Source organism: Pyrgilauda ruficollis, unplaced genomic scaffold (genome assembly GCF_017590135.1).
Source record: "Pyrgilauda ruficollis isolate IOZ18807 unplaced genomic scaffold, ASM1759013v1 scaffold3, whole genome shotgun sequence".
NCBI lineage: Eukaryota > Metazoa > Chordata > Aves > Passeriformes > Passeridae > Pyrgilauda > Pyrgilauda ruficollis.
Genome location: NW_024524377.1, coordinates 19,206,221 through 19,228,224, shown reverse-complemented (window position 1 = coordinate 19,228,224; position 22,004 = coordinate 19,206,221). Strand labels below are relative to the sequence as shown.

The 22,004-nt window shown below is 42.1% G+C and overlaps 1 protein-coding gene across 1 annotated transcript in view; it reads left to right on the top strand.

Moving 5' to 3' along the window:
- The window catches only part of WIPF1 (WAS/WASL interacting protein family member 1), a 48,216-nt gene extending 36,557 nt beyond the window's left edge, over window positions 1-11,659 (top strand). The window contains 5 exon segments of the mRNA XM_041473342.1: window positions 888-956; window positions 959-1,102; window positions 3,576-3,779; window positions 5,414-5,527; window positions 6,843-11,659. Coding sequence (XP_041329276.1) covers window positions 888-956; window positions 959-1,102; window positions 3,576-3,779; window positions 5,414-5,527; window positions 6,843-6,898 — 587 coding nt within the window. The 3' untranslated portion in view covers window positions 6,899-11,659.
- Window positions 11,660-22,004: the final 10,345 nt, after the last annotated feature.

The window sequence follows — 22,004 nt, the reverse complement described above, 5'->3', positions numbered from 1 at the left end:
GCAGGACAAGAGGGGAACAGAGGAGGATCCAGGCTTTCTTGTGCACCAGGAAAAAGGATCTAATTTCCAAATGGAAAGTACTTGTGTCAGCTCCACAACAACATGATTTGCTGCTTAGGGAGTGCATGAGGCATCCCAGCTGGCTGGTACACACACTGCAGATGGAGGCTTGTCTGGAGTGTGCTTCTGCCTGAAAAAACAGCTGCCCCAAGCCTCATGACCCTTTAAACAAAGGGCATCTGGGGCCACTGAGTTTTTAAGTTCAAGGACATAGGATTTCATACTTGTTGAAGAAGGACTATGCTATGGGGATTGTAGAGTGTTAAAAATATTACATATTTTATAGCCTAACATAATTTTCCAGCACATGTGTACAAAACAGTCTCAGAGCTGGTATTTTCTATTAAGTCACAGTCTATTTTTGGGAACTTGTATTAATACAAAAGTTCCTGGCATCACAGAATAGTAGTTGTGAACTGCAGGGCCAGCTGCCTTCTTCCTGACGTGCACAACTACATCCTTAGATCACAGCTACTAGAAAAGGCTGAAAAGAGCTTTTTGATGACCTTTTGTTGTTAAATGTAAATGAAAAGCTAAGATTTCTTTGCTTTCAGGTTGATGGTGTTCGGTACTTGTTCTTCACCATTTCTTCCCTCCCCATTTTATTGCTTGCTGTATGATGACTACATCACTTGTGTTACTTTGTGTCGTGCCTCATAAGAGATATTAGGATGTCACCTGGTACTCTGGAGTGGTTTCCCAATGGGTCGGGGCTGAGCCTCAAGGCAGGGGTGCCCCGTGCCGGGCTGCGCCCTGGCCGCTCGCAGACCCTCGGGAGCCGCGGCCCCGGTGCGACGGTGCTGATGCTCGCTGTCCTGTGTCCGCAGACGCCGGGGGAGGCCGCCCGCCCGTCCTGCCGCCCGGAGGCCGCTCCGCCGCCGCCAAGCCCTTCTCCCCGCCGGGCACGAGATGCCGCGGCTGCCGCAGAGGAACATCTCGCTGGGGTCGTGCCCGGCGCCCGGCGGGGGCCGCTCCGGACCGCTGCCCCCGCCGCCCGGAGAGAGACCGCCGCCGCCCGTCAGAGACCCGCCCGGCCGCTCAGGTGGGCAGCGGGCACGGGGAGAGGGTGCTTTGGCCGGGACAGGTGGCACGGGCAGAGGCTGCTTTGGCCGGGACAGGTGGCACAAGGAGAGGGTGCTTTGGCCATGCCCGCGCCAGTTTCACATGCACAACAAACACATCCCAGGATGACATCCCTGTTAGGCACTAGGAATTCTGCAGTTGGAAGCAAGGGTTTGTGGGCGTCAAGGTGGCTTTAGGAAAGTCATCACCAGTGTGCTCATGTGTACATTGGTAACTTTCAATATAGTCACTGTAATTGGAGAGGGTTGCAAAGGGATTTCCCCATTATGTTCTTTGATGCAAAGAAGCTTCTGGTAAAGTGACAGCATCTGACTTCCTGAGTCAACCAGCGTGAGTTAATGGTTGCGTTCTCATGAGTGGAGGTTTGTGGAACCTGACCTTCTACGTGTTCAGAGACACAAACACAGTCAAATACAATAGCTTTAATAAAAGACCTAGCCAACAGTTGTTAAATGTAATAGCACTTGTTACAGCTTGACTAAGTGTTGTTACTTACCATATGTAGATATCAAATTAGACTAAAAGTGGAATCGTCTCCTTTGACCAATTTCGTATTGTATTTTGTCCTCTGTGACAACTGTTGTTCATAACTTTTAAGATTTTCACATCATAACTCAGCTCTCTGATTCCTGATAGTTGTCCCTTTGGAGATGAGAGAATTTAGGCACAATTGAGCCCTGTAACATCAGGTGGAGAAAAGCGCTGCACAGAAGATACTGCTGGCAAACTCCATAGAGTTGCCTTTCATTTCACCCTTTGGAATAAACTCAGAAATCATCCTAGTCCTAGAGAATAGAAATTAATGTCATGGGAGCTCCCACAGACAGCTATGTTGCTTTCCAGCTCCTTGAACCATTCTGGAGCTCCAACACCTGCAGCAGCTGTACAGAAAATAGTGGGCCTATAACTGTGCTTTGTGGAGCTGGGTGCCAGCCCAGAGGATGGCACAATGCTAGTGCAGCCTGCAGTAAATAAATCAAAGGAATCCCATTACAATTGACCAAATTGATGGATCAAAGTTGCGGAGAGTGTCTGCAATTAATTGAGTCACTTCCAAGAGTTTGTTCTGTGGTGGCCTTGGCTTCCACCAGTGCTTTCCTACTTGACCCCTTTCTTTGGCAGATGGTTTTAGCAAACCTGCACTAACTTTCTTGTGGCTCAATTCCAGCTCAGTAAGTAGAAGGAAGTTGTAACAGTTCTTTCTAAATATAAATACACCTATTCTGCAGCAGTTCAGTATAGACAATGGAGTTTAGCCAGGTTTAGAGAGAGCAAGCAAAACTATTCTGAAAATTGCTGAATGCTTCTCGTTCTTTGAAACCATTCCCTGAAGGCAAACTTCAGTAATTTGTAAAATAAGAAGGGGAGCAAAAATACACAAAGTACAGCATGCTTCTTGAAATGTTTCAATGCTTTTTGCTGGAGACACAATATCTACTGCTCTCTTTTTTGAATTGCATGTCTGTAGATAGATTTCATCACGACAGGGAAGCATTTACTGAAAATTAACATAATTGTCAATTGCCCAACTGCACCAGAGGTAGTGAGACTTCTGAACATGCGTAACCCTCCACACCCTCTGCTTCACCTTCTCATGTCCTAACCATGGGCACTTGTCTCCCTAGCAGAAGCAGCTTTCCTGTCTTTATTTACTTTTCTTGTAGAAGCACCTTTCCCCTGCCCTCAGGACAGCCCTAGGTCTGTGTTATGTAGGCTGTGCCTTCGCATTTGACCTGTCACATCTGTGTCAGTTACAGATACAGAAACGCTGCAAGTGCCAGTCTGTGTGTGAGGTCTGTTTCCAGTCTACAGGGAGATGGATATGCTCCAACTACTGAAAAACCTGTCATGCAGCTCATTTGCTTATAAATGAGTGAGCTGATGAGCTGCTGCTTAACGCAGCCACTCCTGGGCAGAGCTCCCCTGTGTGCCACCACACACCCAGAGGGAGCCACCCCTATGGACAAAGAGCCTCTGAAGGTAGCAGGTGTCTTCTGCTACATGTCCTCTTGCCTTGCAGTGGTCCATAAAAAGGACGTGTTACAGTTCAGACCTCCACAGCACCCTGAATTCCAGCTGTGACTCCTGCTTGTTGTGGCCACTGTTAAATTAGAGTGGTTTAAAAGTAGCTTCCAGGACCTTTATAGAGGCTTCTGTATCTAAGGAGAAAAGGAGTGTGGATACTGCAGTGTGTTTATGTTCAGATATCTCCTGCTCCTCTGATCTGTACTCTGCAAATCAGCACTAAATCCCTAGAGAGCACTGGAAAGCAGGGAAGTGGGTGCTGAGGGCCATTACCCCTTGGGTCCAAGGGTCCTGAAACATTCCTTTTTCTTAGCGGGAGGCATTGGGGTGCCAGCAGTGGCTTTCCACTGGCAGAGTAACCCCTGGAGTTAACAGCATTTGTGTGTTTGCTTCTTGCCACGCTCTAGGCCCGCTCCCACCGCCTCCTCCCATAAGCAGGAACGGAAGCGCCTCGAGGGCTTTGCCCAGCACCCCGCAGCTGCCCTCCCGGGCAGGGCTGGACAGCCAGCGAGCCGGGCCGCGACCTCCGCTTCCCCCCGAGCGGCCGGGCTCGGCTGCGCCGCCGCCGCCGCCGGCAGCCGTCAGGAACGGCTTCCAGGATCCAGCTGATGGTGAGCCATCTCCCAGCTCTCTCCCCTCCGTAGAGAAGCTGTAGTAGCTTTTGGCCCTAATACCTCAAAAAAGGTTTGGGATAGAGACTGTTTCTAGTGCCAGCCTTTTGATTTCTGACCAACAGAGGTGTCACTTGGGTCTCAACCCCGGCAAGTAAGAACAGAATAAATACGCTGTACATAGAGCAGAATTGCAAAGTCATCAATACAGTCTCCAAAATAACCCTTTGAAAAATACCCTGAAAAAAGGAAGGGAATTGTTTCAGCTCTAATATGCATTCAAACCACAGCTACACCGACAATTCGGAAGTCGGAACAAGTTAGATGACTCAAAAGCTGAAAGCTGAAAAACAGATGAGGGAAGAGATTGTCAGAATATTGCTGAAAATGTCAAGTATCTATTTCTGCTAGTGTTTATTAAACAGATGAGGTCCAAGATTGCTGTGTTTTAAAGATTCGTCATGCCTTTCTTTTTAATTGTTTTCTATTTGCATAGAACATATAAATCCTTCAGTTAATTATGTGAGGCCAAAATTGGTATTCCTGACATTTATAAAGTTTAAAAAAAGCAAACAGAAAATGAAATTATAACTCACGCTTCTGAAACATCTTCACACATCAGGTAAGGCAGAAGGATCACAGGCATATTTCTTCCTACACAAGTCATTTGCAGGGTTCTGAACATGCAGCTTCTTTACACACTGGTTTCTGATTACGACCGTTGGAAGTAAACATAGAAAAACTGGATCCAGCAAATAACCACAAATGCCAGGTAGAACTTACTCAGCTGTTCATTACATTATGCAGTAAAATATCTCAATAAAGCAATATCTCAATAAAGTTATGGTTGCAAAGTCCTGAAGCAAGCAAGTGAAGAAATTACGAAGTTTAAATTAGCCCACACTTTCTTCTTTAGGCTTTCAAAATCAGGTGCAGAACAGAGCTCTTGGAACATTGCCTATTATTTCAATGAAGAAACCTGTATGCTTGCTTTGTTTAGAATTCTATAGACTCAGTAAGTACAGCAAAAGGGCCTCTGTAGTCTAAAGAGATACAGCTTCAAGTGATATATTTTTCCATTTTTGACACTAGTTATATACAGGATTCTCAGTCATAAAATTTAGCATAATGGGTATTTTTCTTCTTCCAGTATAGAGATTAAGAGAGAAAAAGCAGTTCTTATAGGAGTGTGCTTTGAATCATGTTTTTGAGCTTGGTATATCAATTACACTTGAATATTGGTAAATTATTTACCAGGAACAAAATACTGTTCTGAAATAGGAGAAACGAGGCAGTCCTGGTAGCACATATGTATGTGTGTGTGTGTCTGCTAAAAAAGCAGATCTGTTATATGTGGAAGGGAGAGTAAGACTTATTTTAGTGGAATTTTGGCTGTTTTCCTGATCTGTAATTTTGCATTAAATTGGCAAAATGATTGATTTGGTAGAAATTTTCATTCCCAAATTAACCTAAAGCATCATCTTCCCTGACTTCCTAAGAGAATGCTGGTTCAGTACGCAGCTGTGTAAGCATTTTGCAATTTAAAACATGCATTAAACATGATGTCAGTGTCAATTGACTTTCCTAAGCTATGTCAGAAAACTAATGAGTAAATTGCATGGCATGTTTTTCAGATGAATGGGAAAGCAGATTTTCTTTTCATCCGATATCTGATTTGCCACCTCCAGAGCCGTACGTACCCATGAACAGAAGTTATCCCAGTAAACTAGCAAGAAATGACAGTAGAGGTAAGTTGGAATTTCAGTGTATTGTCCGAAAACCAGTGTGCATGGGGAAGAGTCTGGATGCTGAGGTTTCCAGAGTTCTCAGGCTAACAGTCTGGTCATCCTTCCTCACCACACAGGAAAAGCTAAATGCAAGTTCATAGGTACAAGCCCTCTAAAACTTTTTGAGTGGGGAATTGTGTGTTTTTTATGTTGAAACATGTACTGTAAGTGACCAACTCTGCCATTATAGTCAGCCCTTCTGCTCTAGGCAGCCAGAACCACAAAACCCATCAGGACTTTCTCCTTATTTCCTATCTAAATTCATGCACAACTCATTTATTTTTATGCCAGCATCATCCTTGAGTTTAGTTTTCCTCTCTTCTTGTGTATTAAACTCTTCGTGTTTTTTAAGACAACAGTCGTATCCTCCTCTCAGTTTTTGTTTTGCTGGGCTGAATAAATCTGGATGTACTACACTCTGCTTCCAAGCCATGTTCTCTGATTTTCAGAACTGCTTAGTTATACACTTCTGTTTTTGTCTTTTCCAATCTGTGTTACATGCTGTTCCAGCTCAGGTTTCTAACATGTCTTCTACAGCAGCATGAATGTTTCCAATCTTTTTTAGTGGTATTTTGCCTGATACACCCAAGGATCAATTTCTTCTTTCACAACCAGTGACATTGGTGGGTCATAGTTATCCTGTAATCGTCTGTATATGCAGATGCTTTTCTCCTGTTTCCAGATGATGAAGTTTTGGTTTGAAGCAGAGATTCCTGTTAGTCTCTGACTGTTCACTTTGCCCTGTTAGCTTACATCCCATGTGTATTAGTCCACAAAGGAAGGCAAAGTAACATATACATTTTTTTGTTTCCTTATGTGAGTTTGCTATGAAAGTTTTCATAGAGCAAAAAACATTAAGAGCTTTGAAATTTTACTGTGTTTAGAGCTTGCCACTTTTTGTGGAGATTTGCATGTATTGCAAGTATCACTGAGAAGTTGTGTGTTCACATAAATTAGTAAGGCTAACAAGAACTATCAGTCTGTTTTGGAAAGGGGAAAATGGACCAAAATAGATACATTTTCCAGGCATTAGGGATAGCATTAGTTAAAAACATTATTTTACAGTGTTTGAAGTTGTCTAATAAACTAACCAGAAACTCTACAAAGATCTGTTGGGTTGTTTTTTGGTTTGTTTTTTTTTTTTTTTTAATGGCCAGGCATGAAAATTAGTAGATCTTCACCACTTACTGAATTATTTACTAGGATGTAAACTCCCCCTTCAAAAGGAGGAGTATTCCAGGAGGAGTAACACAAAAAACCCTTCTTTCTCTTTTAGGTGGCTCTGTCCGAAAAGAAAGAGGTGCCCCCCCGCTCCCGCCTATACCAAGGTGAAATGGGTCCTGGCCCATCCTTGGGCGACATCTGTTCTCAAGTTTCCTTCGAGTCCGCTCTCCTGTCCACATGACTGGAAAGTTGTCTGTCATGATTGATTTCCACTTTTGGCTTGTCAGCTGGAACAAACTTCAGTCTCTATTACAGAAGTAATAGATGTGGCTTATGGACTAAAGTTGCTCAAAGCTCTGAATTTTATTTGCTTAAACTGCAGGCATTTTGTGGACCCTACAGAACATACGTGCATCATGCTTACCATGTCCAACCCCGTTCCCTGGAGAGCTCCTTGGGAGGTCTGGCTTTGAATTTGTTAGAGCTTGAACAAAGCTGTTTCGTTCACTTTGGGTACAGTAGCTGTATTATTTTAATGATAAAGTATGAAGTTTAAAAAAACAGTTGCTGGGTAAAAAGTGTAGCCAAGAGTCCCCTGGATCCTTCTTTGCTTGTCTAACTCAGCCTATCTGCTTCTGCAAGCCGTAGACCTACTACATGGTGACAAAGAGTTCATCTTTAACTTTTTTACTTCTGCTTAGTCAAGCAAATCTTAAGCAATGCACAACACATCCTGCCTCAAGGATGGAGTGTCCCTGTTTTTATCTGCAGAGAAACTTCCAAAGAAAAGCACAGGTGAAGAATTCATCAGCATAAAAAAATATACATATATATTTTTAACCCTCTTTCCTATTTTTTTAATAGTGTTATATGGTCTGTGACCTGGTTCTCTCCTACACTTATGTGGACCAACCCACATCATGTCATCCATGCCTTGGATTACTGTAACGCCCTCTGCCTGATAGTGCATGTGAACAGTCCTCAGAAGGTAGTCTGAGTGCAAACGCAGCAATTATTGCAGTTGCAGGCTCCTCCTGTAAAGTATCACTAATGCCAGTGCTCTACAGACTGCTTTCCAGTTGGTTCTTTGGTACAACTAAATGATGGGGTTTGACTTAAAAAGCTTCTTGGCACTTAGGTCACAAGTCTCAGAGAGCTTGTGTTTGACTTCCATGATGGTAGAGCAGCCGAGGTCAAAAACATTCCTCAGTGAAAGCCCTTTGATGTTGTGAGGGGGGTCCAGGGTTTGTACATTCAAGTGGGAGCATCCAGAATTTGCTGTCTGCACTGGTTCAAGAGAAATGGAAAGATTTGGTCTTCTGAGTTGGCCATGAAGCTTGTCCTTTCAAACTTTGATGAAAGGAGTCTCTACAGAGAGCTGCAAGGCTTATGGATAGAAGAAAGAGTAAAGTATTCTAACATTGTGGCAAGTGGTTAATATGTTTAATGGCTTTTGAATTTTGTGTATGAGAAAAGAGCTCATTGTATGAGTGAATTTTACAAGTGGATCTAAGTGCGTATAAAGTGCCTTTGGAAATTAGAGGAAGATTTTAATTCTGGATTTGAAATATTGGTGAATGATAGCTCTTTGTTAATTGGACCTCTGAAAACTGTCCTCTCAGTCTCATCAGCAGTACGTTTCTTCAGTGTTTTCCTTGGGATCCCTACCAAGCCTGTGTCAGCAGCTGTGCTTCACAGGGTGTTGCTCAAAAAAACCAAAATAAAACATAGAAACTAGTCATGTAGGTTAAGAAAATGTTTCTCTAGCATGGGAGATATCATCCTAAGTACACTCTGTGGCTAGAATGAGGTCAGTCCTTGAAAATCTAGGGAATTCAGCCAAAAAGAGTCTGGACCCTGCTGAAATGTCTGTGAATAGGGCTTTTTGCTCTGTCTATGAGCAGGGAGGGGCAGATCGGCTTTCAGCCTGGACATCACATTGAAGGGGATGAGACTAGGGTTGGATTTGGCCAGATCAAATTTCATTTGGTCTTTTCAGTGTTTGTTTACAAAATCTTGTTAGCTGTGACAGCATTTGATTATGTACTTGTTTTTTACATTTTTGTATCTAATGACTTATTTTTAGTTACTGTTTATGGTCTTGAACCTGCAATTAAATGCGCAGGCGCAGGGATGTATCTACATCCAGTTGCAGGATCGTGGCTGTAAGAGTTCCTTAAACAGATACTGGTGGGACCTCCATGTGACATGTGCACCTTGGGATCAAACCTGGCACAATGCTGAATTTGTACATGTATTTTATGGATGTCACTTAAAGTTCTTGTCTCTTTGGGATATTATTTTGTGAACAGAAGTCCAAATAAGATTTTTAGGCTAATAACTTAAAGGATAAATTATTGTATTCGTGTTTTAAAACTGAAGCACTTAATACCTTCTAAGGAACAATAGTTTGAATTTAAGAATACAATCTTTTCAGTATCTTGACTTGCCAAATCCTTGTTAATATCCAAATAGCTATGCAGCCAAAAAAACCCACCCAACCCTCCAGAAATTATATCTTTTTTATAACTTACCTGCTTCCAACATAACTGTTTTACTTTGGTAAGTCAATGAAAATGCTGCCCAATGTTCTACCAATACTCTGTATTATTCAAAATATCCTGTATTTGATTGTTTCAGCAAGGTTTTCTGACCAGAAATCTGGACCACTACCAAAGACTTGGAAAACCAGCTTCAGTTTCACTTTAAAATGTGCTGCATAAAAGGCCCCCAGTTAACAAGCCAAGAATCCTGAGCTGCTTAGGTTTTAGCAATTATTTTTTACTCTAGAAACCTCTTCAGAATAGATGTTTGGCATACATGTAAAATAGCTTGATACTGCAGAAAGGGGCATTTTTTTTCACATAACAAGAGCATTTCCATTTATATGTTTTGCTGTAAAAGTCCTTAGATATATTCCAGAACAACGCAGAATTTCATCATTCAATATATTGCTTTACGTAGCAGTAGCTATTTACAATATGAATAGTATTAAAGTATTTATTTCACTATGAAGTGTTAAAAAAGAATAATACAAAACAGGTTGAATCAAATGGTGCCTTAGGAATTTTTTAGTCAAGTTTTCTGTGTCTTTAGAAGAATTAATAGACATTGCTCTTCCAGGTCCTAACTAAATAGTGCCAACAGTAGCATTTTACAGTGTTTGAGCCAAGCCCTGCTGTTGTTGTGTGCTCAATCTGCTAACTCCAGGTGGAGCTCAGCGTATGGAGAAGCCACTGGATCAGTGTGTAGGTGAGGTGTGTGTGGGCACTGGTTGGCTTCACAATAAATTGCTGGTATTGCTCTCAAAATTCAGACCTGTCCCAAAACCAGTGTCTGATGTTGCTGTCCACACAGCCCAGCTGACTTCAGTCAGTGTGGTTGCATAGGTTACAGAAGTAAATTTGATTCACTGCATGCGTATAAGATTTGCTGGGTTTGTTTCAATGGTATTGTATTATAAACCCTCACACCTCAACCTGTCTTCTTATGTTACCACTGAGGCTTGCACTGTGTGACAACAGCCACGGATGTTCATTTTTGTTTAATTCAACTCCATAAATAAAATGAGAGTAACTTTTGTACCATGTAAAAATAATTTCTGCTCTATAATTTTAGAAGAAAAGTGTTACATTTGTTATGACTTTCTGCACCAGCCACTGGGAAGAAGAGTCACAGTGATGAATGTTCAGAGTTGTTACAGGAAACTCAGCTTGTGATTCAGGAAGTGTATATTTCTATAAATGAAATAAATAACATGGCAAAGTTCTTGTTGAAAAGCCAGCATTTCCCAACACTAAAAGAATCATAAGGTTTGTTTTTTCTTTTCTGCAAGACAGCACTGTGAAAGAAGTTCCTTATATTGTCAGTTAAAAAACTGAGCAATACCTTCTCCTTGCAGCATCAGCTGTTTGCATGACACTTGTAGAAGTAGATCTGTCTTGGAGCAGGGGATAAAAGAGATAAACTGCTATAATGCATCACATGTATTGTAACACAACAATCTTCTGTACAGAAGTATGGAAATAGGGAGGGTACTTTTTGCCTTGGAGGTAAAGAATGGAGTTGAATGATCAAACAGATTATTTTAAGCAGAATGTCAAATGTTGAGAGACCTAGAGAGGGCCCCTTGGCCACAGGACACTGGAAAAGAGAAGATTGCTCAAGGAAATAAAAGCCAGCTGGCTGAATTGTTGTTACCAGTACAGAGTAAAAATACAGTATAAAGTGTGCACTTTGGAGCTCCACGTGGCAGTGGTGTGAACACCTTCATCTCACAGCTGGGTGCAACAACCTGATACAGCGGTACATTGACTCCATGTGACACAGATTGTGTGAGCTTTCATCTTTCAAATGGCATTCAGCAGAAAATAAGGAGAATCTCTCACCTAAGATATCCAGGAGCACTTTAAGGGCAAATTCATGGAATGGTTCTTCATGTGCACTGAAGGAAAACAGGGATCTTGTAGCCTGCAAGATGGATGTGTTTGGACCATTCAGTTAAAAGCTAAACTGGAGCGTTGGCAAAGAGGGGAGTATTGGAATAACTCAGGCAGAAGCAGGGCATGTGGGTATGGTCTCAGTGAGTATGCAGCAGGTAGGTATGCAGATGTAAAAAGCAAAAATGGAAACTGCATGTCTTAAGGGAGTAACCTTTTATGTACGTTGCCATTTTGAAATACAGTTTGTCTGTGGTAAATATTCCTTAGTGTAAACTAATGCATGCAGAGGAAGACATCTAAATTTGGACTTCCTAAGCCACACAAGAGGGAGGGAAGCATAAAACAGGCTGAGCAAAAAGTAGTATTTCTATCAGATTCTTAAAGTTTGAGCTTTTTTATGAAATATTAATCTAGTTCTGTGAATTTTTTTTTGCTTAACATTTATTTTATAAGTGATTTTGGTCTTATTTTTCTGTCCTATACCAAATAAATTTTACTTTTATTTAATTGGTGGTGCAGATTGTTACATTGAGGACAAACACAGTTATTTCTTTGACAAAAGCACTTGTTGGCTTTAGCAGGAGCATAGCAGTGAGCCTGGCAGCAGCTGGATGAGCTGTTCCCCTCCTCTCGTGTCTGCCATTGGACAGCAGCAGCACAGCAGTAATTCTCAGAGGACTTCGGCCCTACATACAATGAAGGACACCTGCAGATAAGGAGAAATAATGAGTTTACTTTAGGATAAAGAATGATTGAAAACCAGTGGTTTGTGATGCTGTACTTGTAGGTTGCTGTTGGGTGACATGTGGCCATTGGCTCTTGCCAAGGCAAGCTAGGCACTTGCCAGGGGAAGATGACATGGAAATTCACTGTAGGTAAGTGTAGATTTTTATTTGTTGTGTCTCCACTGACAAGGCAGAAAGCTTCCAGAGAATAAGAAACAAATTAAACCCTCCTTTTGACTTTGGAGCCCTGTTCTTTATCATAGGTGTTAAACTTTTCAGATAATTTGGACCAGGTTCATCAAAGAAAGACCCTTTGATAAAAGTCCACAGGAGGTTCAAATTCAGGCTGCACTTCCAGCTTCTCCTCAGAAGTTAGAAGGGTCATTTAGAAAGCTAAAAAGCTCTCTACTATAATTCATCTATCTTGCAAACAGTTAAGCATCAGGTTTACTCTCATGCAGGTTGAGGATCCTTTGACATCTCTGGGGACTGCTTGTTGATACCTTCATTTTACAGACTGAATGACACAAAGACTGCTTTCTTAGAAGACCACCAAGCCTTGTGTAGCCTGCAGACCCAGCATCCTGGTGCCTGGGCTATAGAAACAGAGGAACCATGATGGAGAGTGGGGGGAAGCTGGTGAGCTGTAAAGGAGCTGGCTCAGCAGGCTGAGACCTTTGCAGATCTCAGTGGCAGTAGCCTTGAATAAGAACACAGAGGTATGAAAATGAATCTGATCATCAGCTAGTAGGACTGTCTGTTTCATGTTTTACCAAAGAAATCACGGTTTTTCCTGGTTTTCAAGAAATCAAATCGCTTGTTTGGCTTCAGAAAGAGGGAACTGAGCTGAGCATTCTGTGACCTTGTCATAGCCACATCGTCCTTCCTTCATTTAACTCAAAAAATGCTGTTGATTTAAAAGAAACCCATGGACTACCCTGTAAAACAGTTCTGACTGCTCCCTGCAGTTGCAGGAATGCTCATGTGTTGCGCGCAGCACACACATAAATACGCAACTCCTTTGATCGTGGTTCAGCAGTTTCCAGTGACCTTCCTGCCTCCTGTGCACAGGCTGCCCCCTCTGCCCTCTCAACCTGTCTGACTCCATTTTACACTGAGCATAGTAACTTAGTCCCAGCAAATTACTGATTTCAGAACTAAATGTTGGCCCATATATCTCTGTAAAACACTTAATATATTATTTAGGTTAACTAATTAAATAGATCATTGGCAGTCAAGCTCTTAACCTATCTAAAGATTTGAACAGCAGTCCAGGTACAGAAACATTCCCCAGGAAAAAATGACTGGCACAAAAATATTTTGATTAAACAAAGAGATTAAATTGGGTGGTTGCTGCTAACATTACCTTGTGTCCAATATCTATCTGTCTACTGAACAATAACACCAGATAATCTCTTCTTTAATCCTAAAACATATTTGTGGCTTAAGATACATTACTTCAGCAAAAGCTACATTCAAAATGTAAAATAGCAATCTATCATGAAAGCTGTCTGTATGATACTGCAATAAGGCTCTTATCATTCCCATCATGTTTCTTCCTTGTTTTTACCACTCTTTTTTTTTCCCTGCAGATAAAAAAGCTTTTTCTTCAAGAATCCTGAGATTTAGCCTACATAAATAAATTTTTCATTTTCAAAATGGGATTCTTCTTGGGTTTTGGGGTTGTGGGTTTTGGTTTTTTTTTGCAGGAGATGCCTCTGCCTAAGCACCTCTAAGTTAAAGGTGGACAGAGAGGGGGCTGTTGGTTGCTTCCATCCTTTCTCTCTGCAAAACAGGAACTGGTGATCTCTCCCTGTAGTTGGGGCAGGGCTTTATCACTGTGCAATACCGTTCCCAAAGGGGACCACTTTGGCTACCTTTTGCATGTGCCTCTGTGCAAAAAAATTTTGGCTCCAACCTGGTGTGAACAGTGTACATGATAAGGCCTGTCACCAGTTCCCTTCTGAAAATGTTTTTGTATTCATGCGAAGATGGCTGTTTAAGCAGTGGGTGTTGGGTGTAACCCAACTTGAAGGAAGCATTCATGTATATAGGGATGTGAAAATGAGTCACTCCTGTCCTTCTGCTTTCTAGCAGAAATTTTAGTTAATTCAGAATTACTGGTGAGCCCCCATGTGCCCTGTGGAGCAGCAGAGACCCTGCATCTGAAGGCTGAGCACTACCAAGCCATGAGAGCCAAAGGCAGCTGAAGCAATCAGAGCACTTTGAAGAGAGCAAGGTAGAGGCTGTGGGTGAAGGTCCAGGCTGAAACCCCAGCCTGTTGTCAGTGTTTTGATACTGGAACTAGTGTACCTGTAGATAACATCATTGTGCTGTTTGTGAGGGACTGCAGAGCCCATCAGTACTTTCTGTGCTGTCTCAAAACCAGCCCTCACTGCAAACTGCTGAAATCCTTCTGTTGAAGTTTTTTCCCCTCCTTACTTAAAACAGAAACTTTCACTTCTGCTATTTGACCAGGAGCTTGGGTGCCTTATGAAACCTGAGAGTCTTTCTTTGAAATCAGACAGATACATGATCCTTTCCTCTAAATAGATACTTTCATCTCCTGAGCTGTGCCTGCAGGACTGCTGCTGTGCTTTCATCCAAGTGCCAGTCAGCTGGGGGGCTGGCGTGTTTGCTCCAGTTTATTGCCGATTTAGAAACAATACCCTGCTGTGTGCTATAAGAGAATTACCGTATGTGCCAGAACCTTCATTCCTCCCTCTCTTATACATATGGCCACTTGTGAGCAAGGGGAGGAATTGAAAATATATTTTTTTAACTGGGAACGTGTCTAGTCCACGTCCAAGCATGCATCAGAAAATGAGACGCCTTGTGTGTTTGTTTGTTTTTAGCCAGGCAGGTGCGAAGCGGTGTGATGCAGCCCCAGCCCGGCAGTTCTCTCTGTGTCGCCGTGGCCGCGCGGTGTCGCCGTGGCCGCGCGGTGCCGCCCGCCGGGACAGGTCCCGTGGGACCTGGGCACGGGCAGCGGGAACGTTCAGCGCCGCTCCACGGCCTGCACGACCGCGACTCGCCCGCCCTGCTGCCCGAGCGCAGCCAGGCAGAGGTGTCCCGGCCCGCGGCCCGAGCGTGCGGCGGTGGCGGGTCGGGTCCCGCAGCCCCAGCGCAGCCAGGCACAGCTGTCCCGGGAGCGTGCGGCGGTGGCGGGTCGGGTCCCGCAGCCCCGAGCGCTCCGTGAGGCTGCGCGCACTGCGGCGCTTCAGGAGTACTACGCGTGTTTCACCACCGCGATTTCACTCCAGGTGCATCCGGCCTGACTCTTCATGCAGTTACACAGTTCTTAGGCAAGTCAAATTCCAGTATTGGCATTAAAATGATGCAACAGAATAATACACCTGACTACTCCATTGCAGTTCAACAGAAAGCAGCACGCTGTTAAACCTAAATAAAAACCTAAATAAATCAAGTCTTGAACTAATAATGTTTAACTGCAGCTGGAGAAGGAGCTTAGAATTAAAAAAAACACCCCTTTTTTAATTGAAAATTCCAAGTGGAAGTAACAGCTGTAAGGAAGCTACTCTGTCAATATTGCAGTCTTAAAATCAGTACTTACTCATATAGTTAGGAAAGGAAGTTTTTTGTATTGTTGTTGGCCATTGATTTAAATGTAGTGGCAAACTGCTGAACACAATGAGGAGAAGGTACAGTAGCTTTCTGCTGGAGAATTCAGGAAGAAGAGGGCTTGTTAATACAGGTCTGTGACAGTAGCAGGAAGGATTTAGTGGGGTAATAGTGGTGAAATGAATATTAAATAAATAAACAAAAACCTATTGGATTTCTATCACAAGAGGCAATACACTTCAATCTATACATTTGATGGACAACATTTAAGCTGTATTTGTGTAAGTAATAAATAGTGGCTTGCAAAATGGTGGGATATGATGTGACCACAAATGGAAACTTAGTATATGGAGATACTTTATGGAGATGTGGGTAACATTCTGAAAATAGTTCCAAAGTTTTTAATTTGTGATACCAAAATAGGTTTTGTTGGCTGTTTGGGTAGGCTTGCTGGGGTTTCTTAGGATGGGGGGGAGTGGAGTGGGAGGTGGTATATTTGGTGGGATTTCTTTACTAATTAGTTTCTTGCTGAATAAGCAACAGCTGCAGCAGGTCACACACCAGAAGCAGCTTATTTAAGCATTGCAGCTTGCTTTTTAAATGGTTTTCCTGAGCAAAATGGTTTTCCTTAGCAGCATCTGCTAACTTGTGTGTAGCACTAATAGCTCTCCTGATTCTGTTCGGGTTTTTTTTGCTTGGAGTTTTGGGGGTTTTTGAGGATTCAGGACAAATTTGAGTAGTCTTCCAGTGACTGAGCACTCAGAGTACTGAAACATGTAAGTAATAAGCTGCCTATGCCAAAATGAGTGAAAAGGTTTTCTTAGGTCAAGGAAGAGCTGTAACTCTTTTGCCCTGTTCTTAATAATTTCACCACATACTGTTAGTCTGTTAGTATGTGAAAATACTATAATATAAATATTATAAAAGTACTTAATATTTTAAGTAGATACAGCTCTAACCATAATATGAGGCAAATGGACAAAACTTGATAATGATTTTCCAGCTAAAGCATTTGTAATCTATTAGTTAATAGTGATTTTTTTTTTTCCTTTTACTCTTGCATATTTTTCCAGTTGGTCTGGTTAACTATGTAACTAATTTTTGAGTACTTGCATTTGAGTTTAGCACACTTACCTTCTTGCTGAGCCAAGTTAAATGCTGATGCCTTAGCAATAAGGATGGAATTTGTATGTTTAGGAGGTCTCTTCAACTTTGTTTTGTCTCCCCTGAAAGCAGTTTCAGAAAAAAAAAACTAGTGTTAAAATCACATGGGATTATTCTGAACTTTATTTAATTCCATGTAATTTAATTTGAACGTTTCTTTATTTTTTGCTTTAGAGAGGTGAATTTCACCATGCACAAGGTTTACTGAGCTTAATTTCTAAAGCAGTCTATTTCAACACACCTGAACATACATAATTATTGCTAAAGTCTTAGTTTGACTTTCTGCAATTTGTCTGTACTAGCTTAATGTATTTTCTTTTGGCAGATACAGTATTTTGAAGGCTATAATTGTCCCTTCAGTTCTGGGGAATTGTCTCAGCCACAGAACAAAGTGGAAGTGAATGAGTGGAGTACAGTAAACATGGTTTCAAAACCAGCTTGGCCATACACACTGTCTTACAAAAGATGCTATATGAAAAATACCAATTAAGTTCCCGTAACCAATGCAGATAATGAGGTGGACTACTGCGAAATTACAGATGAGCAGATAAATTGCTTTCTTAAGGAGGAAGACCTTGTACAAAAGTGTTCCAAGGTAACTGAGGTGAATGTAAACATCCAGTGCATCCCTCATAATTTCTGTATTAACAAGCTTCAAGCTTATGAGTAACAATATGTGGCATTCTCCTCATCTCTGTGTTTTATTGCTTTAAGGACACTCAGAATTTCTTTCAGGTGTTGGATTTTTCTGTCTAAGCTCCAGAAGTTTTAGAAATTCTTTAATGGGACAAAGCTTTTTGTTCGATACCACCCTCCAAAGACACAATCCAGGGGCCTATTTCCTGTTTACAGATTAATTTTCCTCAGGTTTCCCTTGTTGCTTAACTGCCTCATCAACCATCTGTTTATTTGCCAGCAGCCATGGGAGTCAGTGTAAGTGACCAGACACATCTAGGTATTGATCAGCACTTCATGTTCTTCCTGCACGCCCTACACACAACTGTAGGAGAGCAGACATCACAAACCAGCAAACTTTCTGAATGCTGAACTACAGTTTTAGATAACCAAAGTTAGGCATGCATTTTTGGATGGAGTCAGTAAGAAAATCTAACAGAGTGCGAGCACGGGCCCCTGCCTTGTGCATTATATAATCCATTTACTTGTTAAGCAATGAGCAGTATGAAAAGGGTATTTTTTCCAGTACTGGAGTTACAAAGCCACATTGTCTGTAGGTGTAAATCCAATATTCATATAATGTGTGGCTCATTGTCAATAACCAAGGAGCATTGAGGAAGTATTTTTCCTGTGATTGATGAGATTACCTAAGAAGTTCTAATGTCTCTATCCATTGCTGCAATTCCTGTGTTGGTAAGATACTTGGGTTTTTCCATGCTGTTGAAAACAAGGTGTGCAGCTGTCTGGAAAATGCTGTCTGTAAATTTCCAGACAGATTTCATCCTGATGCATTTGCTGACATTCTTCTTGTCTTCTCATATTCTGTATTCTTTTTTTTTTTTTTTTTTTGTCTATTGTTGGAAAAGGTATGGTTTTCTAATATGTACTGAGAGGTCATTTAGAGAAATTTTCCACTTTTTAAATCAATAACGCTCTTTTGAAGCTCACCTGACTCTTGCTACTGTAAAGCAAGGTTGTCTTTCAGTTATCATCACACCCTAACAATTTGACTACAACTTCCATGCTAGTTCTCCAGAAAAAAAAAAAAAAATAAATAAAAATCCAATTTTAGTATTTTCAGAAATAAACTGGAGAAATGTACATACAGTAAATTCTTGACTGCTTTTCTTCAGGATACCCCATCATTTCAGGTTTTGCAACAAGTGCTTGAGTTTACCAGTGAAGTAGCCTTCACACCCAGTACAAAGATGCATTTGTGACTTTCCAGAGAACCTTTCCAAACTGGCTCAGTTTTATGCCTTTGTAAAATGTTTTTATGTGGTCACTGCCAGTTTTTGAAAGGGACATTGTCTGCAACCTGCTCCCACTGAGAGAGTGAACCTCTCGCAGTTCCTGGGTGGGCCCAGCCTGCGTACGTGTAATTGTTGCAGGGAAATGAGTATGATGAAAGCCACAGCACGACTCATGTAATGGTTGCTCCAGCTGCTTTGCATTGGTTAAGCTGCTGCCCAGATCAAAAAGCAGAAATTGTCTCCCATATCATCTGTTGACTACTTTGGTGGCACATAAGTAGATGGAAATATCCAGTTTGAGTGAAAAACAGCAAAAATCAAGGGAAAGAGTAGTTAATGATTATACAATGTTATGTCATGTTAAGGGAATGCTGAAGAGGATTTAATTAAAATTTTGGGGGCAACTTTCAGTTTTGTGTTTGTTGAGTGACTTTTGGAAAGCTTGGCTTTGCAATGGCAGTAACTGTGTTTTCTGTGATGCACAGTTCAACTGCCAGAGCTGAGTTGCCAGTGGTAGAGGATAGCTGTGATCAAGAGCTGATGGATGCTATAAACCTGTCCTCCCAGGAGTTTGCACAAAAATCTTGCCTTTCCCATGCATTAGTTGCACTGTTATAGCTGTAGGTATAGTTATGTTTGGGGTTTAATTAATGTACGGGGGCTTTTTGATACTTCTGTGGGATGGGTGAAACTCCATGAGAATTGATGTCCATGGCTGTCACCCTTAGTTTACAGAGATCTTACAAGGAAAAAAAATTAAACTCTATAATAAAGGCAGGATGTTGGAACAGAAAGATGCTCCATGGAACATAAGGGGATGTTAAAGGCCAGAGAAAATGTGGCTCAAAGAAAGCGCCTATGGAGCTTTGGTTAAGTGTTGAGGGAGCAGAGAGGAGGTATTAAACAGTGAGAAAATACTGTCCTTTGCTGTTCTGGGAAGTAGGACTTTTTATGGTCTTTGGATATGGTCAGAAGTGTCCTGTATATTGAATACTGCATTAGAAAGATTTCTTGACTTCAACATTAAGTTATCATTGCTAATTATCCAGACTGAAAAAAGCCAGAAAACCTTGCTCCTAACATTTCCCAGCCAAGTGGAGAACTGGTCTGGTGCTTGAGTGCTGTTCTGGTGTTACAGTCTGGTTAATATTGATTTCATGTTTCTTAACAGAGCAAGGGATAAGACCCTAGTGTTCTTCTCTGTTCATCTCAAAGAGGCTGCATGTCAACGAGAGATAGTTGCTAGGCTGATTATAATATGCTTAAAAAGATTAAAATCTGCAAGTCCTATAAAGATTAAAATCTATAAGTCCTATTTATATACTTTTGCTTCATGTATTTAGACAGCAACTATAATAATTTTATTGTACTTTTTCACATGCCTTTGATACTACATTTTCATACTTTCAAGTATTTTACTTTTTCAGGGTTTTGAGATTCTTTACTATTTACTTTTTTGAGTACTGCACTTTTAATTTGTTTGTGTTCCCCAAAAGAAGACTCAAGACTCAGGTCAAGTATGCTTACTTGATTTTAGCACACTGTGTATACCAGAGCTGAGGTGGAAACAGAGCTCTGTCCTGTTACTGCTGATCCCTTGGGAAATCAGGCTGGTGGTTGGTGGATATCAATAGTGGTCAATGAGCAGCCTATCCAGCCAAATGTATGCTCTTTTCAAACAGCTGAAGGATTCTTGTATTTTAAATACTTTATTAAACGCTAAATCACTAATGATCTTTTCAAAAGGGGAAAAATGCATTCAAGAGAAGGGACGGCATACATTTTTATCAGGAGTTCTTAGTATGGTCTGGTAAACCTCCCTTGCTACTCCCTAGAGCATGTCCCTCTAAGGTGTCATTTCTATAGGAAAGAATGAATGACAGAAAGCCAAAAAATCAGAAAGGCCTAATTATACTGTATTTCCAAACCCAAATCAGTCTAAAAGTGCTCTTTGTCAGGTGCCAAACAGAGAAACTTCAACAGTGAAAAAATTAACAAAAGAGTCTTCTTTATTAGTGTTTGCATCAAAACAAAGTCTCACCCTTACGTTACCAGTGGGTGAGTGTTACCCAACAAGCTGCACCACTTTCCAGCTGTAAACATACATAATAAACCTTGGCACAGCTTTGGAATAATACCTTGCTGATCTTTTGCTTGGGCTGCGTTGGCCCAGAGTTGGGACAGGATGTAGACAGGAATGAGAGGCAGTGAGGAGTCAAGCACTGACACTGCTGCTTCATGTTAGCTGAGGTGCTAGTAAGTGTATACACTTCCAGTGCAGAAACATAAAATTTAAGCATCAGTATCTTTAAATTTAAAGCAGAGATACGATATCAATAATGTAGTACTTTCTAAAAGTTTCTAACAGCCGTGTTTATCCCCACAAGTTTCTGTCCCTGTCTGCATTCTTTACAGGATTTTCTTAACTAGACTTCCAGTTAATTCCCTTAAGTATTATTTCTGTTATATTGCTGCTCTTGCTATATATGTTTCTGGTAAGCATTTCAACAGTAGATCTTGTGAACAGAACTGACTATGGAAAAAATTCATATCTGACACAGTGCTTCATAAATTGTCAGTCACAAACGTCTTTTTTGGTTGAAATAATTCTCCATTCCATTTTGGTCTTTTTTGGGTGTTATCTGAAAGGGAAAGAAGTTTTGGGTTTTGTATGTTTGGTATTTTCCCTGGAAGTTCCTTGCAAGTTTTTTTTAGTACTTGTGAGGTTTTTTGTTGGAAGTTTGGAACGGGAAGCTACTGAGCACACAGGCTGGTGGCCATTGCACCAGTCGGGAACACTGCCTTACTCCCAGCGGGCCGCCTATTGCCGCCACTCAGCAAGTGAGGCAAGCGGGGCAGAGTCTGATCAGGAGGGGAGAATAAGGTACACTGAACTCACACTTGCTGGCTCTGCAGCAGCAGCATCTGTCTTGGTTCTTAGGAAAAGGGCAGCTGGAACTGCTGTGCCCTCAGCTGCAGTACAAAGGGAAAGCTTGAGAAAGCGGTCTCCTCCTTTTCTGCAACGGAATCTTTGGTCATTAGCAGTTTTTAGTTTTTACTGAAGAAATTACTGACTGGTCAGATCTGTGGAACCGATGGCACGTGGAGAACACGGGGTTTTGTTTCTAAGCGCTCTGACTGCCGGGGAAAGTTGGGATGGGAGTGGGAGGTTCAGGGCCAGGCTGCCGCCGGGAGCCAGCGCCGCTATCGGGCCCGCCGAGCTGCAGGTGACGCCGGCTCGGGCCGATAACGGGGGTCACCCTGCCCGGCCTCCCGTCCGCGGGGCGCAGCGCCGGCTGCGGGCAGCTGGCGGCAGCCAAGAGGGCCGCCCCGGGAGCGGCCGGAGCTCGTTCCGCTCTCGTACTCCAGGGGAGGCGGCTCCCGAGCACGGGGGATCCCCCGGGGCCAAGGCGGCGGCGGAGACCCGCCGCAC